At 32.4% G+C, this 23086-nt stretch overlaps 2 protein-coding genes across 2 annotated transcripts; both read right to left on the bottom strand.

Moving 5' to 3' along the window:
* Positions 1 to 3525: 3525 nt before the first annotated feature.
* Positions 3526 to 4500, bottom strand: LOC131034599 (heavy metal-associated isoprenylated plant protein 39-like). The gene is made up of 3 exons (XM_057966138.2): positions 4282 to 4500; positions 4112 to 4187; positions 3526 to 4012 (listed from the first exon to the last, which is right to left on the bottom strand). Exons 1-3 carry the CDS (start codon positions 4285 to 4287, stop codon positions 3744 to 3746), a joined length of 351 nt encoding a protein of 116 aa, XP_057822121.2. The 5' UTR covers positions 4288 to 4500; the 3' UTR covers positions 3526 to 3743.
* Positions 4501 to 7072: 2572 nt separating this feature from the next.
* Positions 7073 to 8212, bottom strand: LOC131034598 (heavy metal-associated isoprenylated plant protein 39). The gene is made up of 3 exons (XM_057966137.2): positions 7776 to 8212; positions 7615 to 7690; positions 7073 to 7514 (listed from the first exon to the last, which is right to left on the bottom strand). Exons 1-3 carry the CDS (start codon positions 7779 to 7781, stop codon positions 7255 to 7257), a joined length of 342 nt encoding a protein of 113 aa, XP_057822120.2. The 5' UTR covers positions 7782 to 8212; the 3' UTR covers positions 7073 to 7254.
* Positions 8213 to 23086: the final 14874 nt, after the last annotated feature.

The raw sequence follows: 23086 nt of genomic DNA, 5'->3' as shown, positions 1-23086 counted from the left end.
ATTCAAATGACAATGCCTAGTGTACAACCCGTAGTATTGTAAAATTTTATAAAATAATTTGTATAACAACAAACTTCAAAACAAATGTATGCATCTCCAAAAAGATACTTGAGATCTCAATTTATATAGTTTGAACATAATTCCACGAGTCATCACATCTCTTTGGAATTTGAAATAGATAGTTGAGCGTGAATAAAATAATAATAGGTTCATTTTTTAGAAGAACATGCATTTTTACTACCCCAACTTGGTGTAGTCATAACTTTCAGCTCTATCAATGAAATTTGAATATGTTTACATCGTTGAAAAGATCTCCAACAATTTTCCCTAAAAAAATTGTGTTTGGCTAATAATTTTTGGGGATCAATGATAGTTTTGACCCCAAATTCCACTATGAAGGCCTTCAAAATTTTTAATTTTTCATATTTTCATCTCTACTTGTGTCAATGCCATCTAATTGATTCTAAATTTCTACTAGAGCAATGCATGATCCCTAGTGATAGAGAAAGCTAGTGTCCGAGTCATGTACTATTCCATTCATGTTGATTGCTTCACTATCTATTTGAGTGTAGTCTCTCTATGCAGAAATTGATTGAGTCATTACATTCTTCTCTTCATGTAATAATTCCTTTTTTTTTCCTTTTATATGCTTTGAGGATAACATATAATATTGAGACAACCTCCGACATTAATGTCTCACTCTACAAACACAAAATTTTGTTTGTTTGTTCATTAAGTGTTTACTCCTTTGCATATAGTTGTTTGTTTGTGTGTATGTGTGGCTTTGTAAGTTTATGTTTTTTTAATGTTTCTTATATTATAAAATAGTTTTTTGTCTAACATATTTATTTTGTAGGTTTTCAATTTGGTGACATGGTTCCTCAAGTCAAATAGATCTCTATGTCCTCTATATTATCCCTTTTAGGGTTATGATGTTATTTCCTTTTTAATTTAGCATGCATATTTACATAGTATCGTAAGCGCACTAAAGTAGGGGCAAAATGTAACATCACAAATTGAATACTCCTTTTAGGCTCATTTTATTCCTTGAATTACCCTTTTTCCCTCCCATGGTTCTTAGGCCTTGTTTATTATATTTTTTTTTTTGTGAATATTTGAGTTATCTTAAATATTTTCTAGTGTCTAATCTTTAGATCTTAAATTATCTATACACTATCATGAGACACAAAATTATACATAATGTACTAGTGTCCCATGATATCTCTCATTTGGTAGTCATTTCTAAGCATTTCAACACTTGTAACCTTCCTAAGTTAGTGAAGAAATCTTTGGATGAATCCAAATGGCTTGTTAGCCTTTTTCTTCTTACAATTTCTTCTCATCCTAAAATTATCTTGCATTTTGGACATCTCTCTCTCTCTCTCTCTCTCTCTCTCTCTCTCTCTCTCTCTCTCTCTCTCTCTCTCTCTCTCTCTCTCTCTCACACACACACACACACACACACACACACACACACACACACGCACACACACGCACACACACACACACACACACACACACACACACATTTAGGCTCTCATATTACCTCTCTCTCGCACTTACACAAATATGTTAATCTTGAAAGATCACTAAGGCACTCCTACAAGATTATTTTTTAATCTTTCTTGTATTCTTGGCTTCCTCAAGCTCTCTCAAGTGATATTGTTTCTTTTTACTATTATTGTAACTCTTGTGTTGTTGTGCCCCTAATCACTTTGAGATTCTCACATCTCTAATATTTCTTTCATTTTATTAGTTTACACTATCATGCAATTATAGCTCTAACCATTCTTAAACACAATTGGGATAGGAGTAATTTTACACGCTATTTTTCTATCTATCTACTTTAGATGTTTTGGAGTTAGAAATACCAAAATAGGTATTTGACCTTAAAGAAAACCACTAACTAGTCCCAACAATTTTATCATTCTTTGTAGATATAAGGTTCTTTAAGTCAAGATCATATCCAACCACCTGGGAGATTGGTGATATTTTTCTCTTCCTCTTCTTTCCCTTGTCATTTCTTTATTTTTGTTAAATAAATTAGATAAATATTTATCATTTTCATTCATGTTATTATTTGTCATGTATTTGGTATTTCCTTGTTTTGCTTTTTGTGCAAACAAAGTTCATTGTTTAAGACAAATTTAAATTATGACATTTCTCTAGTATTCTAGTCATATGGATGATAGTATGACATGTAATACACTAGTTTGAGCTTCTAAATTTGACACCAAGTTCCTTTCTTCCCCATTTTTTTTCGTTCTATAATAAAAATCTATGCGTGATTCTTGTAGTTTCTATAAAGTAGTCATTTCTTGTTTTCATGCTTTAATAATTTACAAATATATATTTAAAATATTTTTAAAATTGTACATTAATTTGTTAAACAATAGCAAACTAACTCAATTATGATTTCAAAGTAGTAAAAATTTGTTTAGCTAATGCACTTTAGTTCACAATTTTTCTTCTTTTAAATTTTTTTTTGTCATGAGAAGGGAATATTATCATGAAATTCTCTTCTTTTTTGGTTTTTTTTGTCTTTGTGCTACTTGTGTTGCACTAAATATGTTCTAAACCCTCTAATTTCATAGTAAGGACGAATGTGGAATATTCAAATTGCATTATAAGGACTTATCCCACACATATAACATAATATTGTAATGGTACATTGTGTAAACATTTTCATGTGTGGATTTATTTATTCAAATTACTAGCTAGTAACTACTTATAAGGAGGCTGAGTGTACAAGTTGTAATCATCATTTTTTCAAGTAAGCAATGGAGATTATTATGAATGTTTGTGTTCGAGGTCCATATCTACACACAAAGAAGTTATTTTAGTTAATTCTATATTTGTAGATTTAAATTAAGGTGGGAAAAAAATCTAAGAGTTAGAACTAATTTTTGAGAATGATTGATGATAGGAACAAGAAAGAATAAAGCCATTAACCAAATTTCGCACAAAAATATACTTGTAAACTTATCATAAATAAAAATACTATAATCAAGATGAACCCAAAATATAAAGACACGAATATGCAAATTTTATAATTACAAAATTATATAATAAGAAGCATAATTACTAGATATTCATGATGGACGCATTTCAATTAAGTAATAAATAAATATTTAATTATAAAAATATAGACAAGAGTCATTGAGACATTAAGAAAATATATGAGAATATTGAATGGAATATGACCAGTACAACAAATCAGTATGTATTTATTTTTAAGAATTTCAATCAAATGTCAAAAGGTTGGAGCTCAATTCGTTGTGCACAATTGATAAGAATGATGATGATGAAAAGAGATATAGAAGCCACCCACCTTGTTTTCAAACCCCTGAAAGTGTATTCGAACCAAATTCACTATATGAAGACAGAGATGCTGACATGTTTAAAGAAAAAAAATCAATTCAGACAACTTCAAGAATGAGCCACGGACCATACGACAGCCCTTAAAACAAACAAGTAATTTTTTCCTTTTTGATTTCAATGGATTGATAAATCGGCACAAAAAAGAAAAGATTTTGAATATTTACAACAGCATGAACATTTGACATAGAAACTCAATTCTAAGCTGGTCTGCTCCAGCCATGGATCACTAAAAGAAGGAGGTCGGAGTAAAACATAAAAACTTCACTCCAAAGAGCAAGCTCATGAATTGGGTTTTCTTTCCTTAACCCAATAACACAAATCCTGCTGTTCTATACAATATGTACTCTGCACAAAACAGTCAATCAGTAAGAATAATGATCTCCATCAGTGAGAGCATAAAATCCTCCTGGTGGTGTATATGAATTTGAATAAGGGCTTCTATGATGAGGACTATACGCATGACTCCCATCCATCTCATCAGAATATCTCAATTGCTCTTCTCTGAATGCACTCACACTAACCAGTTCTGTAAATCTGCACTTTCTTAGCTTATTTGTTAACATCACAGGGTCTGCATCTCCTATCACAGTTATCCTTTTCTCCTTTAAATCCACACTTACAGAGTCAACCCCTGCACCAAATCAATGAAGACATTATTTAGTTCATCCCTTTCAAGAAAAGGGGGTTAAAAAAAACTCATTACAAAGTATGACAATGTGGGTGCGCTTACCTTGGATCCCAGCAATAGTTTGCAACACCTTTCTCTTGCATTTCTCACTATTCATTTCTGTTTTCAACACAATTTTCTGCAAACACAAAGGACACCCACATCTCTGTTAGTGGAATTCTACATTACAGAAGGAACTGAAAGGTGGAAAAGAAAAAGGATTCAGTGGTTACCTTCATTTTCTAGAATGAAATTGAAGTTTTGCTGTGAAAGATTTTAGCAACAAGAGGTACCTGGTAAAGTATGAAGATGATTAACAAGCAAAACAAATGTCTATGGAGGATTTTAGCACCAAGAAGTAGAGTATGAAGATGATTTAACAAGAAAAACAAAGGTGTATGAAGGATTTTAGCAATAAGAGGTAGAGTATGAAGATGATTTAACAAGGAAAACTAAGGTCTATAAATACTAATCTGGTCTTTGAATGAAACTTCTTCCTTCCTCTGTGATATGACTTCACACAAAATCTAGTTATCCAAGCAGACCAAAAATATTCCTTGCATATAAGGGCAAGGCAAAATTGATTGAGACCCTTACTCATCTTCTATATTTTGCCGACCACGCTATTGAAATTTCAAAAGTAGATGTTCCCTTTCTTTAGTTGGTCAATCTACAGAGGACAAATCAGAGAGAGAATGAAAAAGGGGTTTTTGCTGAAAGAAATACTCGAACAAACCGATAGAAGCAAATGGGTTGAAAACACTAAAAGAACAAAGATTTCTGTCTGTGTGGTGGTGGGCTGAAGTGACGTACACTTTGGTTTTGTTCCAAAGTTTTACTTTTGGATGAAGTAATGTCTTTTATTTTAAGTTTTAAAGGATTTTTCCCTTGGAAAAAGATGAACTCTGTTATATTTTTTATATTATAAAAATAAAAGTATAATGAACTGTCTATACAAAAAGTGAGTGGAATGAAATCAGGTTTTAAAGTGGTCAAATTATTAAGCCATCAAGGTTATATGAGCAAGAGAAGGTGGGGTTCTTGTTAGGACAGCTTCAATAATCTTGAAGATTTTGGCCCATCAAAAATAGGGTACCAATTCATAATGAAATCATTTTTATTTATCTTTTTTTTTAATAAGATCACCATGTATAAGAGAAATCGCAAGGCGCAAATACAAAAATTTCTCTCTATAAAACCAACCACTATGACCATGTTGAGATGTGGATGAACATCCACATGAACAGGGAAACCAACCATAATGTTTGTGATGGTGAGAACCATGTGAGCTACAATTAAAACGATGATTGCAACCATGCTGTTTATGTGGTAGAGAAGCACGCCCTATGGTGGAGAAGCTTCCTTGATGGAAAGAGAAAGTGGCACAAAAGCAACTATACTAGAGGCATTAGTCCAATGCTCAATAAGAGTCTACAAGTGAGAAACTTCTAGAGTGATGTGCAAAAATATGGTATGGGATGTAGTCTTTGGTTTTGTTTCAAAGTTATAACACACACACGCACATTTTCTTCTTGTCTGTGTGTACACATACATATATATTTATGTACATTTATATTAAAATTATTATTTAGTTTTGGATTTATTTTGAAAAGATATTTTTGATGAATAAATGCATCAATTTATATTAATTAAAAATATTTACACAATTTAATGTTGAGTTCAACTCACTCTTTAATCTTTGTCCACTTTAATTTATTATTTTTATATATTTCTCTACATTTGAATTTATCTACCTAGTCTACACCAATCCCTACCCATGAACATCATTATTAAAATTGATCTACACATCCCTGGTGCCCTGACATTTGCATTACCTTGTCCTAGGTCATTTTGGTATTGTATAAGACTAATCTTGTACAACAAAATTTTAACCCAAATTTTGAATCTTACCCTTTTGTTATAGTAGTTGAGAGCCTAGTTACCAGAAATGCAACGGGAGACTTCCGTTTCGCGTTTCGACGGCGGAAACGGGTTTCTCGTTGCCGACGGTCGTTTCAGCTGTGATTTTCATTTTTCTAACAGTTACAGTTAAAATTTAAATAAAAAATTACAAATTTTTATCTTTTCTCCAATTTCGAGGTGGAGTTTACATTAGTTTATAAATGTCAATAAAGTCTAAGCTGGAGTTTACATTAATTTGCAATTTTTGTAAGCCCAGTTAAGTATCACACAAATTTATTTTTGTCCTCCTCATTTTATTATACTTATTGTGTGAAATGTTTTATAAAAATTACTTTAAAATGAAAGAATGAAATCAAAGAATGTTTAAATTTTTTATAGAGATATATGTTTTATAATTTTTATTTTTAAAATTATTTATATATATATATTAAAAATCTGTTTCTTATACGCAACCTTTTAAACTTCCGTTTCTCGTCACGTTGCCGTTGTCGTTGCGTTTCTCGTTTCTCTTTTCTGGTAACATAGGTTGAGAGTCAACTCGATACATGTTTGTATGATGATTGATCGTACATGTTAGTATGATGATTGATTGTTCTCTATTGACCTGCTGGCTTTGCTTTATAACTCTTTTCTTTTTAATAAATTTTTACTCCTTTTGATTCTTTAAAAATAAAGCCACTTTTAACTATTTTATATTTTTACACTCCTTTTTGAACCTTGTTTTAGTGTACCTCATAGCTCATTTTCAGCCTATTTCTGACATTGTCACAACCGAACTATCAGTTTATCAACTTTATGAACTATGTCCATGTGATTGTTAATTAGCCTTCTGAACTTTACGGTATGATTGTTATTCTGCTTTCTAAACTCTGCCAATATTAAATGGGATATGATCAGGACTCAAGGTGTGGAGTAAACCAAATAACTGTGTATTTATTTTTAAAAATTCTAATCAAACAGCTTCAGGAATGAGCCACCGACCATACAACAGCCCTTAAAACAAAAAAGTATTTTTTTCCCTTCTCATTTCAATGGATTGATGAATTGGAACAAAAAAAAATGAATTGATTTTGAATATTTACAACAGCATGAACATTTGACATAGAAACTCAACTCTAAGCTGGTATGCTCCAGCCATGGATCACTAAAAGAAGATGGAGGCCGAAGTAAAACATAAAAACTTCACTCCAAAGAGCAATCTCATGAATTGGGTTTTTTTCACTTAACCCAATATCACAAATCATGTTGTTCTATACAATATGTACTCTGCACAGAGCTGTCAATCAGTAAGAATAATGATCTCCATCAGTGAGAGCATGGAATCCTCCTGGTGGAGTATATGAATTTGAATAAGGGCGTCTACCATAGACATGACTCCCACCTATCTCATCAGAATATCTCACTTGCTCTTCTCTGAAGGCACTCACACTAACCAGTTCTGTAAATCTGCACTTTCTTAGCTTATTTGTTAACACCACAGGGTCTGCATCTCCTATCACAGTTATCCTTTTCTCCTTTAAATCCACACTTACAGAGTCAACTCCTGCACCAAATCAATAAAGACATTATTTAGTTCATCCCTTTCAAGAAAAAGGGGGTTAAAAAAAACTCATTACAAAGTATGACAATGTGGGTGTGCTTACCTTGGATCCCAGCAATAGTTTGCAACACCTTTCTCTTGCATTTCTCACTATTCATTTCTGTTTTCAACACAATTTTCTGCAAACACCCATATCTCTGTTAGTGGAATTCTACATTACAGAAGGAATTGAAAGGAGGAAAGAAAAAAGGATTCAGTAGTTACCTTCATTTTCTAGTATGAAATTGAAGTTTTGCTGTGAAAGATTCTAGCAACAAGAGTTAGAGTATGAAGATGATTTCTATGAAGGATTTTAGCAATAAGAGGTAGAGTGTGAAGATGAATTAACAAGGAAAACTAAGGTCTATATATAATAATCCGGTCTTTGAAGGAAACTTCTTCCTTCCTCTGTGATGATGACTTCACACAGAATCTAGTTATCCAAGCAGACCAAAAAATATTCCTTGCATATAAGGGCAAGGCAAAATTGAGAGAGACCTCTACTTATCTTCTATATTTTGCCGACCACGCTATTCAAAAGTAGATGTTCCCTTTCTTTAGTTGGTTAATCTACCGAGGACAAATGCGAGAGAGAAAATGAAAAAAGGGGTTTTTGCTGAAAGAAATATTCGAACAAACCGATAGAAGCAAATGGGTCGAAACCAGGCCGGGAATTTGACAGTCACCCCTACCTGTCATATGAATTTTTGATGACGTTTTAGTCATTTCAATGCCTTTCATTTGACGTTTTAAGAAAAATATTAACTGTCAAAAAATATAAAATCAATGCACACCTTTCTTGGGAAGAAATGAAAATCATTATCTTAATGAGAAAATAATGATAAATTAGTAATACGTGCAAAAATCTTAAATTTACTAAATAAGTTTCTAAATTAATACATTAATATACTAATATATATTATATATTAACATTAAATGATAATCAATTAATAATTACTAATTTAGTAATAATAAACATTTAAATTTTAAAATTATATATATTATGACAAGTTTCTATAACAATCTTATTAAATATATTTAAAAAATTAAATTGACTAAGTTTCTAAATTCATATATAAAAAAATAGAATATATTGTAAAAATTCATATTAAAATATTTTATCAAATATATTCTATCATTTCAATTATGACAAGTTTCTAAATTCATATGAAAAAATAAAACTATTATAAAAAATCATATTAAAATATTATAAAATTAGAAACAACTACATCCTTCCATATTCTAAATCCTTCCATTTCAAAATATTCTAAATAAATTTGTATTTTTATAATAAACATTCTAAACTAATATATATATTACCTACTATATTTTTTTACAGTTTATTTATAATTTGAAGTGTCATCTATGCGGTTTTAGAAAAAAATAGCATGTCAATGCATTCGTTCTACTAATTCTTTAAGCTGTCAAATACGGTTCAAAAGTGAAAAAACGGTCATTTTGCCTGTCAAATTCCAAGCCTGGTCGAAACCACTAAAAGAGCAAAGATCTCTGTTTGTGTGGTGGTGGGCTAAAGTAACGTACACTTTGGTTTTGTTCCAAAGCCTTTTGGAATAATTAATGTCTTTCATTTTAAGGTTTTTTCCCTTGCATCTTTTACATATATTCATATTTTTATGATGAATAGTAATATATATTTTTTATATAATAAAAATAGAAGTATAATGAAGTTTCTATATAAAAGTAAGTAGAATGAAATCATATTTTAAAGTCGTCAAATTGTTAAGTCATCAAGATGATATGAGCAAGACAAGGTGGGATTCTTGTTAGGACAACTTCAACTATCTAGATTTTGACCATAAAAAATGGGTTTCCAACTCACAAAGGAATCATTTTTGTTTACCTTCTTGAATAGGAGCAACATTCATAGGAGAAATTGCAAGGTCCAAGTACAAAAACTTCTCACTACCAAACCAACCAGTATGACCATGTTGAGATGTAGAAGAATGTTTGCATGGCCAAGGAAACCAACCACGATGTCTATGATGGGGAGAACAATGCAAGCTACAATCAAAGTGATGATTGTGACCATGATATACATGTGGTAGAGAGGCACAGCCTATGGTGAAGCATTTCTAATGAAAAGAGAAAGTAGCAAAATAGAAACTACACAAGGGGCATTAGTGCAATGCTCAATGAGGGTCTACAAGTGGGAAACTTCTTGAGTAATGTATAGAAATATGTTATGAGATGTAGTCTTTTGTTTTGTTTCAAAGTTAAAACACACACGCGCGCGCGTGTGCACACACACACACACATTTCCTTATTATATATGTGTATGTGTATTTGTGCCAATGTGTGTACAGACACATACAAAATGTATATTTATGTTAATTATAATTTAGTTTTGGATTTATTTTGAAAAGATATTTTAATAGGATTACATAGTGATATGCGACATACTTTTATGTTGAGTCCAACCCACTCCTTAATCATTGTCCACTCTAATTTAGTCTTTTTACATATTTCTAGTAGTTTGAATTTATCTCTACCTTATCTACACCAATCCCCACAGATTTACATCATTATTAAAAGTCATCCTCACATGCCTAATCTCTACCTTGAAATTTGCATTCCCATATCCTAGGTCATTTTTCTAATGTATAGGATGAATCTTGTACAACACAAATTTAAACCAAAATTTGAATCTTACCCTTTTGTTATAGCAGTTGAGAATCAACTCGATGCATGTTTGTAAGGTGATTTGTTATGTCTTGCATAATGAAGCAAATTGCATAAAAGAGGAAAAATATCATAAATACTAGGTAATACTTGAGAATAATAAGCCACTTTGAGGGGTGAATACCTAAAATTCGTCAAGCGCACACATTGCAATATGATGATAATAAACTAACCACTAGCTCCTATATATAACCTACTTATATTGTTGGAGGACACCTGAGACAACTTATATACCTAAATATAACACCTAGAATAACCTAAATATCTAATTAAGAATATAATAATGATTATGTAGCTTAAGTAAGTGTTAAGGTAGCCACACTAAGTCTAGATCTAGTAATTTATTATCTATATAGAGATCAGTTGACCAATCACCAACTCTTTAAAAAGGAAACATGGAAAATGGGATGTGTCCTTTTTGTTGGAGGTAACTTAAGATTGTATACTACACTACCTATCTTCTACACAATGTAGTATGGACCATAATATTTTAGTGAGAACTTTATTATTAGTTTGTTTCTTTGAGGATATTTTCTTATAAGGCTGCAATTGTAGAACACAAGATATCACTGAGAGGGGGGGTGAATTAGTGATTATAACAAATTCAAACAATGTGTGCAACCGGTAGGATAATGAAAGCACTAACAAGAAATCACACATGAGAGCACATCACATAACACTGGAATACAAGGAGAACCCAATGTGGGAAAAACCTCGGTGAGAAAAGTTGTTGGAGATCTACTGCTCCAATTCAGCCTCACAATGAAATAACAGTTTACAATGTTTAGGGCACCAACCCCTAGCAATTTATGGGCACCTACCCAAAGGAGAACCAACCCCTATTTTATTATGAGCACCAACTCAAGGACCACCAACCCCTAATCTATTCTAAGCACCAACTCAAGGACCACCAACCCCTGCACTGAGCACCTACTTAGTGAAGTACAATGATAAACACATGTTACAAATGAGTTTTGTAACTCCTACAAACAATTCTCTCTGTCGGTTTATCTCTTCACTGCTTCTTTGCTTCAGTCTTACCGGTTCAGATACTGTTGATTTAACAGATTGTTGTGTTCTGTGACAGTTTATCGGTAGCTTAAACCCTTGTCGGTTACACCTCTCTTACCGGTTCTTTTGCAATTAGTCACTTCTGTACTTCTCTCTTGCACTCAGACTGGTCACTCTTTTGCTCTCAACAATCACCTTCTCTTTTCCGACATCAACAACAGTGCTGACTTAGATCTTCAATCTACATATTTATATTCAGGCTTTCTCGCCAAAAAGGAATTCAAACTTCACGTGCTTAGGATTTTCTTCATCGACCTCGATCCAAATCAGATCGGATCTCACCTTTCCTGAATCAACAGCCTGAAAGAGTACAATAAAAAGCTATGTCATCTTTTTTATTCTTCCTATGAACGTTTACTATATTTAGCAAACTCGACTCTATTCATCAGTCTTGATTTTGTCAATCAATAAATGATTTATCAGTTTTCTTCTCCAGATCAGCAAGTCGATCAAATATCCTTCTTCGATCATGATTTCAAAGAATCAAATCTTTGCCCTTCGATTTGCTTTGAATCGCCATCCTCTGCAACTAATCTGTGATTTTCGCAGTTGACTTTGATACGGACTTAGTCGGCAACTACCTCATCGACGCACCATTCACCTATCCAATGCATGTTTGCCACTTGGAGTCCACCCAACATCTCTATCAACATCCAGCTCACTTGATTGTGTCGGTTCAACTTTGGTCACCGACTTAACATGCTACTGATATACACTAACCGATTAACCTTCATATCGTGCACCTCACTATTCTGTCAGTTAGGTCATGTTATATCGGACTGCACTTACCGGGTTTGCTTTCTTACTGGTTGGTAGACTTACCGGTTGACATCAACATGCCAACAATCTCCAATGTCAGTAACAATATCTTGCATACTGGTTGACATACTTACCAGTTGACATCAATGACAATATAATGCCAACAACAATCTTATGAAAACCCTATCACCTACTTCAACACTTCTTTCAATACATTGTTGGTCAACTTGTTATTTTTTTATATTTCATGTTAAAATCAAAATTTCCTTGATTCTTACAAGTGCATATAGGAATCACCTATTGTTGATAATTCATGTGATCTTCCACGACTTGAACTCTTAGTTTTACCTTCAATGATTATGTCATAGATAGAGGATGGTATCCATATAATTTCATGAAGGACACATTTTTAAAGAACTATGAAAGGAAGTGTTATACCAGTGTTTTATTAATGGTAGAGAATCCATCCATTGAGACTACTTGTTTGAAGTTAAACAATATAGATACTCTTCGAAGAACTTACTAATGACCTCAATTTGTCCATCTAATTAAGGATGGAGAGCTATGAGAAAATTGAGCACCCAAACAAGAGGATATTTTTTTCCAAAGCTTACTAGTGAAGATAAGATCATGATTACTAACAATAATCATTAAGATACAATGTAAATTTTTTACATTCTCCATAAATTATTTTGCCACTATACTTATTGTAAAGGATGGGATAATAAAATAAAATATTCATATTTGATGAAGTGATCCACCACTACAATGATGACTCTCTTATCCTTAAATCTTGAAAGGCTTATAATGAAATCCATGGAAACCTCTTTCCATTGTCAGCTAAGAATAACTAAAGATCTATATTGTCTCCCCTTTATTTATTTGATATACCAAAAATTCTACCACAAATTTTTAACATCACCTTTAAGCCTTTGCCCAAAATAATTCCTACTTGATTGAATGGTAATTTTTCAAAAATCCTAAACAAACCCCAATTAGAGAAATATGAGGCTCTTCAAGAATCTTAGGTTTGAGGGTGGAATTATTGGATAGATATATTTTCTCTTAATACCACAAAGATTCTCCCTTCCATTTTACAACAATCGAATGAGATTCTTCATATCCACATCATTATGTCACTCATCTTTGTTTGCTTCAACCCAATCTACTTCTAACATTAAAATAGTGCAAAATAATGCCACATCCTTCTCACCCTTCCTAGATGGTACATCAAACATAATATTTTCCTTCCCTTTCTTATATACAATCTCAAAGTCACGCCCCAACATCTTAGTGACCCATTTTTCTTTCTCTTCAAAACAAAATCATTGATTCAAAAAAATATTAGACTATCATGATATGTCTTAACTTTGAAGCATCTAACCATCAAATATGGCATCTATTATTTCACTTCATGAAAAATGCCTAGAATTTATTTATCATAAATGGGTTTTATTTTATCCTTACCCCTCAATTTACTACTTTTAAAATTAATGGGCCTATCTTCCTACATTAGAGCTACTCCTGTATCATTTCCTAAAGCATCACACTCCACAATAAATCCTTAGTAAATTCTGGAGTGGCTATAAATGGAATGATACACAAAGACTCATTCAATCTCTCAAATCTTGTATTATCTAACTTATTCCATTGAAAAGAATCCTTCTTCACTAGAGTTGTGAGGGTGATATTGTGTGGTCGTGGTTCTTCATAAATCTCCTATATTATCTAGTGATTCCTAGGAAACCCCTCAATTTCTTAAAGGTGTTAGGAATAGAACATTCAATTTCATAGCCTTAATTCTATAATCCTCAACCTTTACTCTATCATGAGACACTAGGTGGCCCAATTATTCCACCTCTTGGAGATCAAAAGCACACTTAGAAGGTTAAGCATAAAGCTAGTGATGTTGAGAACTTGTAATGCTTGATCTACATGATACAAATTGTCTTCCCATGTCTCATTATTAATCAATATATCATCAAAGAATACTAATAAAAAGGCTCCTAAAAAATGGGTTAAAGATAGCATTCTTCAAACTTTAAAATGTATTTGGAACATTAGTAAGACCAATGGCATCACTAGTAACCTAAGATGAATTTTTGTAAACATATAGCTTCATTAAACTCATCTAGTATATCATCTATGACTAAACTAAGGAACTTATCTTTGATGGTGTACTTGTTAAGCTCTCTATAGTCTAAACACATGCACCAAGTGTCATCCATCTTATGCACTATCACCATGGGATAGGACTAAGCACTCTATCTATTCCTAATATTATATGCATGTGGTATCTCCAAAACCATCTTATCAATCTCCTTTTTTGTATATATGGATACTTGTAAGGACAAATGTTGAGGCATCAGATCCTTGGTAATAACTGAATGGCATGATCTCAATTCCTTTTAGGGGAAAATCTTTTAGGCATATCTCAAAAATCATTGAGTCATTATTTATAATTTTGTACAAATATAGGTGGGTAGAAGCATTGGATGAGTAGCCTTGTAATGAAAAAAGTAGGTCATAAATCAATTAGCCCCTTTATTGAAAATCTTTTGTGATGATAGCTTACAATCTACGGGGATTTACACACAACCCTCTTAATTCTACTATCCTTATTTCTGAAATAAATCTCATGGATTTCATCCCAATCGTCCCTATTGCAGTGGTTTACTCTACTCCCAACATTCTATATATTGAAACCACGAGAATAGAAAACATTGGGCAATCAAGATGATACTCTATCCATGGTCAATTTAATTCTACTACATTTTCCAAACAATTGGTAGTACCCCATCTACAACTTGGACTAACATCACAGACTAGGATATATAGAATAATTCAAACAAGTAACTAATTTCTTATGAATAAAATTGCAAATGCTTCTCAAATCTATGGTATTGTAACTCTCTTTCTTCAAGAAATCCACCACCTTGAGATTATGTGGGATGCTAACTCCAACGATAAGTATTTAACAAGAAATGGTTGGTTGGGTACCTCTTAATTCCTCATATAACTCATTTTCACCCTTTTATAATAGTTCCTCCTCTTCTCCCTCTATCAACCCTTCAATATAGAATAATTTATTTTAAGTGCATTTATGTTCTTGATTGTATTTTCTATCACAAGTAAAAAATAACCCTTTTTCTCTCTTCTCTTCAATTTTTTTGGAGTAATCCTCCTAGTTTGAGGAAATGACTATGTAGGAGAGATTTTCTCTCTTATACTTACCAAACCTTTCCTTCTATTAGCCATAAAAATCTCCTTTATTGTCTTGCAATAATCATCACTTGAGACATAAAAATTGGATGAAACATGTGTACCTAATATTTATTGTGTTCCTATAAACTCCATAGGAATAATTCCTTCAAACTTTCCTCTACAACATTCTCCATTCTTATATACAAATTTTGGAATTGATGGATATAATTATTGACCATACCTAATTTATTTAATTTGTTAAGCTAACTAAGGTAGCTAACCATAACATTTCCACCATAGTGTGTAATAATTTCCTCTTCGAAAATAGACCATGTGAAAACACATCTCTTGTTTTTCTTCTCCTCACATAGCCAATGATACCAAATGTATCGGTCAGGTTCCAAGTATAAGTATTTCATTGCAACTATTTGTTGATATGGACCATGATTATCAAAGAGATACTGCATTTGGCAAATTAAATTAGTTAGACCATTGTCATCAAACTTTCTCATATACATATTTGGTGTTAAATTAATAGCCATATAACTTATTGAGTAGCCAACTATCTTAATTTCTAATTCAAATTATACAAAAGATTCATCCCCCTTAAGTGATCCATTTTCTTCCCAAGTCTTGTTTTGTGGCTTCATATGTTTGAAACCTCTAGAACCTTGTCTAAAAGATATTTGTCCAATCATCACTTGGGACCTATCTTGCCATCCTATTTTTTGAAAGTATTTCTTCCTTCATACTATTATTTTCTTCCCTTATAGATTTACTATCTATAGGACCAATCTCCTCATCAATAATATCCTCATTACCTAGAGATTTTGCAAGTGTGACAAAATTCTTTTTGCCCAAGTTATTGCAATCCCTACCATGATGGAAAAAATAAATCTTGTAATAAATCACAAAAAAAATCCAAAAGATCTAAAATTTTAACTATAACCTAGTTGGGCCTAGGTCTTTCCTTTTAGAAAAATATCTAATAAATTTGTTGTTTTGTAGCCTCAACTAAAAATTTGACGGAAAAAAATTGTAATTAAAAAAAACACTCTTTTTGTTTCCAAATCAAGAGTAAAAGCGAATAAATTGATCTCATTCAACCTTACTACCCTAGGAGTTATTGTTTTTAGAATCCTAATTCGTATTAACTCCTTGAATTTTCCACTAGATAGCCTCAAATTTGTATTGTAAAAGATTGAATATGTACTTGAAAAACTCTTTAAAATTAGGAAAAAAATATTAAATAAGAGAGATACTTGCTTCCCAAAATGACCTCCAAAATTTAAAAAAATTGCCATGCTTGTTGCCTTTGTGATGATCCAATGCCACTTGTAATGAAACAAATTTCATAAACGATGAAATATAATTCCAAATACTGGATAATTTTTTAGAATAATTAGCCACTTCAAGGAGAAAACCTCCAAAATTCTTCAATAAGAACACAAATTACAATATGATGATAATAAGCTAACTAATCGCACCTATTAATACCCTACTTATTGTTGGAAAGTTGGCCAGCACCTCCTCGGGGTTCACAACATGGCTTCCTCCCGCCTCCCGCCTCATTAACTCTGGTCATTGTGGCGTTCATTGACAGCTCGAGCTTTTGGCATAACAGCAACGGTGATTCCAACAAGTGGTATCAGAGCGCTAGGTCATGGGTTTGAATTCCAAGAGGTATCAGAGCAACGATGATTCCTTAAAAGAAGTTCGCAGAACCCTCAGTTGGTGTTGAGGGGGGGATTGTTGGCCAGTTGGTCAGCACCTCCTTGGGTTTCATGACATGGCTTCCTCCCGCTTCCTATGGATCCTTAACTCTGGCCACTGTGGCGTTCGTTGATAGCTCGAGCTTTTGGTCCAACGACAGTGGTGATTCCAACACTTATGCCTTGGACAACACCCAGATTGGCTTAAATAACTATATAAACTCCTAGGATGAGCTAAATATATAAATAAAAATATAATAATGATCATATAATTTAAGTTAGAGTTAAGCTTGCCACAAGCAATTACTCATAACCCTATCCACAATATAGGATTAACGGTCTAACCCTATGCACAATATATGATTAATAGTGTATCATCTTGGTACTTAAAGACATTCATTTGAGCATTATTTTAATTCAAGAAATAATCCAAAGTATTGGAGAACTAAAGTATACTTCAATAGACAAAATTTTGGCTATGTTCACTAAAAGGATTTGCATTAGATTTTGTATCTTAATTAGTTGCATGTTTAATTGTCATTCACCCACATTTTCAAATATCATAAATCCAATCATTCAAGAGGTTTATTTGAGGAGAATATAGCCCTCACAAGTTTTTATTTGTGGAATTAAACTAGATTACAATATGTTGATATCTCTACCTTTATATAGTGAACTATAATAACTGGAGTAAGAATACATCTAAACCAAAAGTCAACTTCAACTAAGAAGTTGCATGCAAGGGGATCCAATTCATCAAAGTCATTTGGGAGTTGAACTTGGATTAAATGAACCTTTCTTGGTTTGAACCTTGGTGGATGGGTTTTTTATCACATACCATCATCATCACCAATTGAGCTACAACCTTTTTGCAAGCCTCACAAATTTAATAATCTCACGATGTATTTTTCGAAACCACTTATCCTTATGCCAAAATAAATAGTAAAGATCGAAGCAAACTCAATTACAAAAGTATACATTGTATCAAATAAAAACTTATTAAAAAACATATCAACATTGGGGTAAATTGATCTAGAGCAATAAGATTAAACTTTAAGGTTTTTTAGATTTTCACTAAGCCTAAGGATAATCTACATTTCAAGGTCATCAATTTTTTTGTAGTGAATTAAATCAACAAATCATTAGCAATCATAATCCATCTTTTGTTTTTCAACTATTTAGATTAATTATATATTTACTGATAACATTTATTTAACTAGCCTAGATAGCATCTTAGGAATTGTTATTTCCCTTCATTGATTATAAGGTTTTGGATATGTACTTTCTAATTACTACATCATTTTTTAAGAAAATTGATTAACCACCTAAATTTTACCAACTAATGAAAAAAATATGTTTCACAATCAAAGATCTTGTTTTTCAATTAGCTATGAACCAATTCCACATTTCAAAAAGATAGAGCCCCAAGCCAAAGAGTATGTTGAGATATCTAGTAATTTTCCATGCCTAATTCACTTCCATTCTTTAGGGATCCAATGAGGGACTAGATCAGATTTGATCATGATATATTCAGCTATCTAATGAACTAATTTTGATCCCGAAACAAAGCAATACAAGTCAAGAGCTTGCAAAACATTATTAATTTTTGTTTCAAAATTTTACATAAAGAGCAAATTGTCATCAACAAAATGAGAATTAAGAAACACTTCATTGTTACGAATATGAATACCCCTAGTTAGATTCATGAGAGTATATTTCTGCAATACATAATCAAGGGCATCAACAACAAGCACATGTAGAAATGGTGTTAAAGGACAACCCTTGCTAATACAACGTTGTCAAGGGAATGAAACAGTTAGAAAATTGTTGATAAAATGTTAGTATGTGTTTATGAATTTTGGGGCTAAACCCCATCCATTGCAGCATTTTGATAGTAAATCTCCATCTCTCCACCTCATTTTGTCATAGGCCTTATCAAGCTTCACAAGTAAAACATTATATCCTTATTGTTGAGCCCACTCACAAGTTTCCCATGCAAGAATTACATTATTAAGAACAAAATGTCCACCTAGGAACCCAATTTGTGCAAAGTTTAACTATCCCTTTGACCACTAGTTTGATTCTTGAGGATAAAACTTTAGTAATGATTTTATAAGATGTATTAAGTAATGTGATAGGATGCCATCCAAAAAAATGGAATCCTCGTTTTTACCTTTTGGAAGAAACTTAATTAAGCCTTCATTAAAATCAGGACCTAATGAACCTTATCTCAAAGCTTCCAAATAAACAAGGTAGAAATCTTTCTTAATATGTTGTCACATAGTTTGGCAAAATTCAATAGATAGCCCATCAATCCTAGGATTAGGGGCCCACTAAAAATACATCATGTTCTAAATCCTCTATAGAAAGACTTTGATAAAGAAATCTATTATATTGAACTACACCTTTCTAGGAAGGAGATCCTTGATTTTGTCTTTCAATGTTAATTGAATATCATGCCAATTAGAATCCTCCCTAAATAGTTTTCATAAAAATTATGAAACGGAGCTTTAATATCTTTCAGATTAGTAAGAACCTATCCAAACTCATTTGGAAAGGTACCTGGTCTTCTCGGCAGTTATCATCTGAAAAGATACTTACCAATTATTCTTTCAAGTGATTTATACTTTATGCTTTATCTTTCATAGATATGAATCTTGAGCTATGGATGGATGGTTAGTTATGGAGGATTCATTTTGAGAGATGTTTAGCATTGATTTTATCCTTGTGCATTTGAGTTGATATTATGATGTCATTATGAGGATCTCAAGAGATGATTTATTGGGCTGATTTCTTGTATAGGGAATTGTTATTATGAGTTTGATCTTCTTGGTCAAAGAGGCTTACATCCATGTTGTCATTACACAAGATACATATGTTTGTTTGATCTAAGAGATTGAATAGGTTTGGATGATGTATTGGATTTTCATTTGGGGTTGTAAGGAGATCATACTTGAGACAGTATTGCTTCCTTGAGATGTTGGTAGAAGAACAATTTATAATTTACTAGTTTTCTCTCTTTGTTCTATGCTTTCTTTCATGAGATTAATTAAATGATTTAGGAGGATGATGGCATATTGTGAGAGATTATGCAGCTATTTGGGTTGCAAATGTGGATCATTGTATTTGTTCTTGGCACTACATTGTTTTGATTACTTATCACACCACGATATGGACGTTGATTGGTAGACTGGATATGCCTCGAGTTTATTTGCAGATTTAACATTACCCATACAATGGGAGTTATTGGATATGTATGTTATTCATTGACAAGTTTGATACGGGGAGCTTTATTGTGGTTCATGGGTTTCATTTGATGTTGGCATGAGTTTAGTGATGCTATTGATACCTTTTAGGTATGGATGTTTGGATGTATTGGCATTTGTTGCGGATGCCATTTTTGATCATGTGGGTTTTTGCCTTATGATGGCCGCTTGGAGCCTTTGTTATCACATTGGATTTTATAATTGTGTTCTTGGATTGGTGCATCTTCATGTTGGCTTGTTCATTACTCTTCCATATGTGGCATGTTGGAGGATGAGAGTTATTTCTTGAGATAGTGGTCATTTTGGTTTTATTGTAGATAACTTGATGCAACACAAGAGCATGTTGGAGATTCATGTGGTTTCATGTGTCTCTGATGATGTATTTCATTGATTGACCCTTATGCAATGTATACAAGTGAGAGGGTGTTTGAATAAGGTGTGTTTGAATAAGGTGTTGTACACATTGCATAATGTTTATAATCTTGATTTTATCATTATGTGTGTTATACACCTAGGGGGACCTAGATGTATGTGCATCACTAAGAGCTAACATTCTTGGGACCACTTTATGTGTTCTATCTAACATTGAGATATTTGAATATAATTATTGAGAAACTATTAATAAAGTGAAAACTTAGTACCTAATATTAAATGAGGGGTCAATGGTTTTTGTGTTCACATGGTTTTACTTAACCACTTAATTGTATTTGTGTGAACTTATGTCTATATAAGAAAACACATGTTTAGTGGTTAAGATTGGCTAGGTGATTGGGTTGGCATAGCATTTAGTCTTTATGAGAAGTGTATATGTGAAACATGACATGGAATGTGTGGATTCATGCTTGAACACATGGAGGATTCATGGGAGATGCTTGATGTTTCAAAAGTATTCAAGACAATTCTATAAGTGCATATATTGTTTTGTTATTGAATAATAAGATGGAGTATGGATGCTTTTGGAGGATAGGTTTTTCCCTCTTGAGTGTTTTCCTAAGGTATATCATGTGTTATCTTGTGACTCTTCTATTTGATTTATGCATAATGGTTATCATGTAAGCTCGTATGCATGCTTTTCTCTAATTGGTTATGTACGAAATGGATTAAACAAATTGATTATTACCACATTATTTTCTAACAAATTTCTTCATATTTTGTAGTTCTTGCAACATTGGAAAGCTATTAACAAGCTCTTCATGACTACCCATACACTTTTTCTAGATCCAATCCTAAGTATCTTTTATTCAATTTTTCACATATTTTCATTCTTATTAGTTACTTGGATACTATCACACTTAAAAAATGTTGTTTTCATTAGATGACTTCATTCCAAATTTCAACCTATTGATATGTATTGAGAATATTGGTCTAATTTACTTTCTAAAGAAAGCATCATAGATTTTTCTATTTATCCTCTTATTGTAATCATAAATAAGGATGATAATAAGTTTTGTTGAAACATAATTATGACATGCATCTTAGATGGCTTAATCTTTTCCCTTATCTTTATTAACAAACAATAGCTGAATATTTATACCTAACAATGTAAAAAAATTTGCACTTTGATAAAAATATACAAAATATTGGTGGTCTAGGGGAAGCGTACCAGATGCCGTTATAGGTAACTTCATGCACCCACAGATTGTAAACGGTACATTGGATTTTGACAACAACAAAAAAAAATTGTTGTCTCTACATGCGACTTAACTACTTATAGCTATTTTTTTGGCTTCTGGGTAGTGACGATGCGAGTTGTGGGATCCGTTATGCGTGCAAGGGTCAAAAAGTACACATTTCAAAGTGTTGCCCGATACCTGATTAAAGATGCCCCAATAACTGTGCACTTAAAATTGCCAATACTTACACACAAATGCCCCAATAGTCGTGTGCTATGGGTACCAATAAAAGTGCACAAATGGACCAATTATGGTTCAAAAAAGCTTTAAATTGAGCAACTATTGGTACACGTGTAAGTAATTAATGAGCTTTTAGTTATTTATTTTTTGATTTTTTAAAAATTAGTTATTAGAAGGTTGGGTGTGCAAGGAGTGAACGGTTATTGGAACATGAACGATAACTCATGCTGTTCTGTTATATCATCAAATATAAATAGACCAGTTTTATGTCCTTTTCGTGGCAAGAAATTCAGCTATTTAGTTAAATTGAACTTTATTTCAGATTTTTATTTTGTGTAGTTTGACTCGAATATCAGGTCATCTATGGAGTTATATGCCAAATATACGTCAACCAACTTATTTCTAGGCGATCTAGGCGATTTGTACTTAGAGCGCCTGGATAAGGGTGTAAAGCTACACGAATTCATTGATCGTTTAACGGATACACTTTATAGGCTTTTAACCTTTTTCTTCTGTGACTTGCTAGCTTTCTATATCTTTCAAATTTGTGATGCTTTTCTACTATATCTTTTTCCTTACGCCATTTTTCAAAGCTGTCCTTAATGTCTTCTTGCATCCTTTATTACCAATCATAGCATCAAAAATTGCCGTCCACTAATATTTCGTCATTGCTGCAGATATTGGATCCATTTTATTCTTCAAAGTTCTCAATGTTCTCTCTCTGATATAATGTTGGCTTCAGCTTACAACCTCCTTTCTTGCATGTCCATTGGAGTTCTAAAATTTAGTACATCCGTCATTGTTCTAATTATTTTCCATATTTTGTTTTAACAATTTAAGAATTTGAGGTATTTGACCACAAATTCCAAATATTTTATCAACTTTTTCACCGTGTAAATTCAATGTTTACCAATCGTTGCCAACAAATTCCATTTTTCGAGCATAGGATCCAACGTTATGTAGAATATTAC

The sequence above is a fragment of the Cryptomeria japonica genome, chromosome 8 (assembly GCF_030272615.1).
Source record: "Cryptomeria japonica chromosome 8, Sugi_1.0, whole genome shotgun sequence".
NCBI classification, from domain to species: Eukaryota; Viridiplantae; Streptophyta; class Pinopsida; order Cupressales; family Cupressaceae; genus Cryptomeria; species Cryptomeria japonica.
The sequence above is the reverse complement of the archived record's forward strand: the minus strand, read 5'-3'. Positions and strand labels throughout refer to the sequence as shown.